The 2,620-nt window shown below is 36.5% G+C and overlaps 1 protein-coding gene across 2 annotated transcripts; it reads right to left on the bottom strand.

The window, feature by feature from the left end:
* Positions 1-854: 854 nt before the first annotated feature.
* Positions 855-1,983, bottom strand: LOC107687151 (gastrula zinc finger protein XlCGF8.2DB-like). 2 transcript variants are annotated; one of them, XM_016484379.1, is made up of 2 exons: positions 1,956-1,983; positions 855-1,874 (listed from the first exon to the last, which is right to left on the bottom strand). In XM_016484379.1, the coding sequence occupies exons 1-2, from the start codon at positions 1,980-1,982 to the stop codon at positions 867-869; spliced, it is 1,035 nt and encodes a 344-aa protein (XP_016339865.1). In that variant the 5' UTR covers position 1,983; the 3' UTR covers positions 855-866. The 2 variants fall into 2 exon arrangements, with proteins under 2 accessions (XP_016339865.1, XP_016339864.1); XM_016484378.1 differs by lacking the exon at positions 1,956-1,983 and having other exon boundaries at positions 855-1,902.
* Between the last annotated feature and the right edge of the window lie 637 nt (positions 1,984-2,620).

The following is a 2,620-nucleotide window of genomic DNA, read 5'->3' as shown; positions in this document are numbered from 1 at the left end:
GCTGAGCACAAAGTTATGTTTAACTTTATATATTTAATTTGAACTAATTTCAGTTAGGGTAAAGAGCAGCTTTTGGCTTTTCTCCTGAGGCCACAAGAGGGCGCATTGAGTATAAAATAACATGACTTTCCGTGAAAAAAAAAGTGCATAATGTTTAAAATATTGTTTATAAACCAATTATAATGAATTAAGTTGCTTAAACAACTATAAACTAAATGGCATCATGTATGTAGTCATAGTTTAATACAAAGGGCCGAAAGCCAATCACACAGAGTACATTTTTCATTTAAAAACACGAGTTGCAGTGGGATGGGGGAAAACAAAAAACACCATTAGTCTCGAGATATGTTTTTTCAAAGTTGAACTTTCATTCATTTTACATGGCTTTCTAAACATGCGGCTCTTTTGTGCAAAAGGCGCGAGTGCAATGGTAATAGATCCTTTAGAAAATGCGCCAACAACGCAGCACCGCAGCATCTAGTGGCTTCAACTGGACAGGCTAACAAAAACATTAAAATGCAACACTTACGTCGTCATCGCATCTCGTGAGCCACTGATAAGGCTGCCTCCTTTACGCACACCTAAAATTCAAATGCAACGTTATTGCATTCGAATGTGGATTTTTATTTAAAATTCGACGAATATTCTAAATTCAAATTTTTTTTGACAGGAAAACTTATCCTTTTATAATGGCTATTATTGTTCATTAAAACTGACATTTATTCTTTATGAAGTAACTCTGACGTCATCAATATCATTTATTTTCTTAGCACCCCCACATATTGGTCTAGCTCCCCCTTAGCACCGGTAGAGAAAAAATTCTGGCGCAGTGCCTGACTGAACTGTACTGTACCGTACCGTACCGCTCAGTGGAACCGAGCCATAAGGTATCCTTTCTGTGTAAAACTCTTTCCACACTGAGAGCAGCTGTAAGGCTTTTCTGAAGTGTGAGTTACCAAATGATTCTTAAGTTGTACTTTCTGTGTAAAACTCTTTCCACACTGAGAGCAGGTGAAAGACTTTATCCCAATATGAATTAGCATGTGCCTATTAAGGTTTGATTTATATGTAAAACTCTGTCCACACTGAGAGCAGCTGTAAGGCTTTTCTGAAGTGTGAGTTACCAAATGCTTTTTAAGTTGTCCTTTCTGTGTAAAAGTCTTTCCGCACTGAGAGCAGGTGAAAGGCTTTTTCCCAGTATGAATTAACATGTGCCTCTTAAGGCTTGGTTTATGTGTAAAAGTCTTTCCACACTGAGAGCAGGAGAAAGGCTTTTTCCCAGTATGGATTAACATGTGAGTCTTAAGGATTGCTTTATATGTAAAACTCTTTCCACACTGAGAGCAGCTGTAAGACTTTATCCCAGCATGAATTAACATGTGATCCCTCAGGTTTCCTTTACTTGTGAAACTCTTTCCACACTGAGCGCAGGTGAAAGGCTTTATTCTAGTATGAATTAACATGTGCGTCTCAAGGTTTCCTTTATATGTAAAACTCTTTCCACACTCAGAGCAGCTGAAAGACTTTATCCCAGCATGAATCAACATGTGCTTCTCAAGGCTTGCTTTACGTGTGAAACTGTTTCCACACTGAGAGCAGATGAAAGGCTTTTCTGAAGTGTGAGTTACCAAATGATTATTAATTTGTCCTTTCTGTGTAAAAGTCTTTCCACACTGAGAGCAGCTGAAATACTTTATTTCAGCATGAATTAACATGTGATTCTTAAGATTTCTGTTACATGTGAAAGTGTTTCCACACTGAGAGCAGCTGAAAGGCCTTTTGACTTTTGTTTTTTTAATGCTGCAACTCACTGATTTTTCTCCATTGACATCACGATTTTTCTGATCCTGATATTTCTCCTCCTCCTCATTCAGATCTTGTCTTTCTTCTTTCATTTTCATCAGGCCTAAAATATGATCTTTCTGATCCTGATATTTCTCCTCCTTGTCTTTCAGATCTTGTCTTTCTTCTTTCATTTTCATCAGACCTAAAATTAAATCATTATAAAGATGAAAATCAATTGGTAAGTTTGAAAAATAAAAGGATAAAATATTTGTGTACAGACGAAAACAATGTCAAAACTGTGCCTTTTTAACACAGATCCATGAAAATGTCTAAAAACACTGCATTATGCTGCCAGGCCAGTAGATGGCGATGCCATTTTGTAAAGAAACACTACATATTGACAGCTCCAGCAAACAGGATTTGTTATTTGATCACTTTCTGTAATTTAACTAGGACTGCAACAACTAATCGATACAACTGATTATTGTCGATAATAAAAATCATCGACAACGATTCTCATTATCGATTATTCGGGTCTGCCCACAGTGCAAGTTCAACTTCATCCGGTCGCGTCAAATTACATCACTGAATTACGCATTTCTATGGACAAAATGCATCTAAAAATAGTGGAGGAAAGAGAATGAGATGCTGTAGGAGACTTACGTGATCCAAGCTGCCCAAAACATGAGAATTCTTTATTTTAAGCTTTAAGCTAATGCATTATCGTAATGGCTTGCCCTGTCAGGCGCTTTGACAGATGAAATAAGGTAATAAAATTATAAATAATTATGTATTTATTTTTGCTTTTTTTACTTTTCTCTGTATATGTATTTAT

This window comes from Sinocyclocheilus anshuiensis, unplaced genomic scaffold (genome assembly GCF_001515605.1).
Source record: "Sinocyclocheilus anshuiensis isolate Anshui unplaced genomic scaffold, SAMN03320099.WGS_v1.1 scaffold3486, whole genome shotgun sequence".
In the NCBI taxonomy this organism is placed as follows: domain Eukaryota; kingdom Metazoa; phylum Chordata; class Actinopteri; order Cypriniformes; family Cyprinidae; genus Sinocyclocheilus; species Sinocyclocheilus anshuiensis.
This window is presented reverse-complemented; position numbering and strand designations above follow the sequence as displayed.

Bases quoted from the DNA above. Each gene is read 5' to 3' on its own strand.
- LOC107687151 (XM_016484379.1), bottom strand. From the start codon at position 1,982: ATGAAAATGAAAGAAGAAAGACAAGAT. The intron at 1,875-1,955 runs CTGAAAGACAAG...GAAAGACAAGAT, and splicing joins TGAAAGAAGAAAGACAAGAT to CTGAATGAGGAGGAGGAGAA.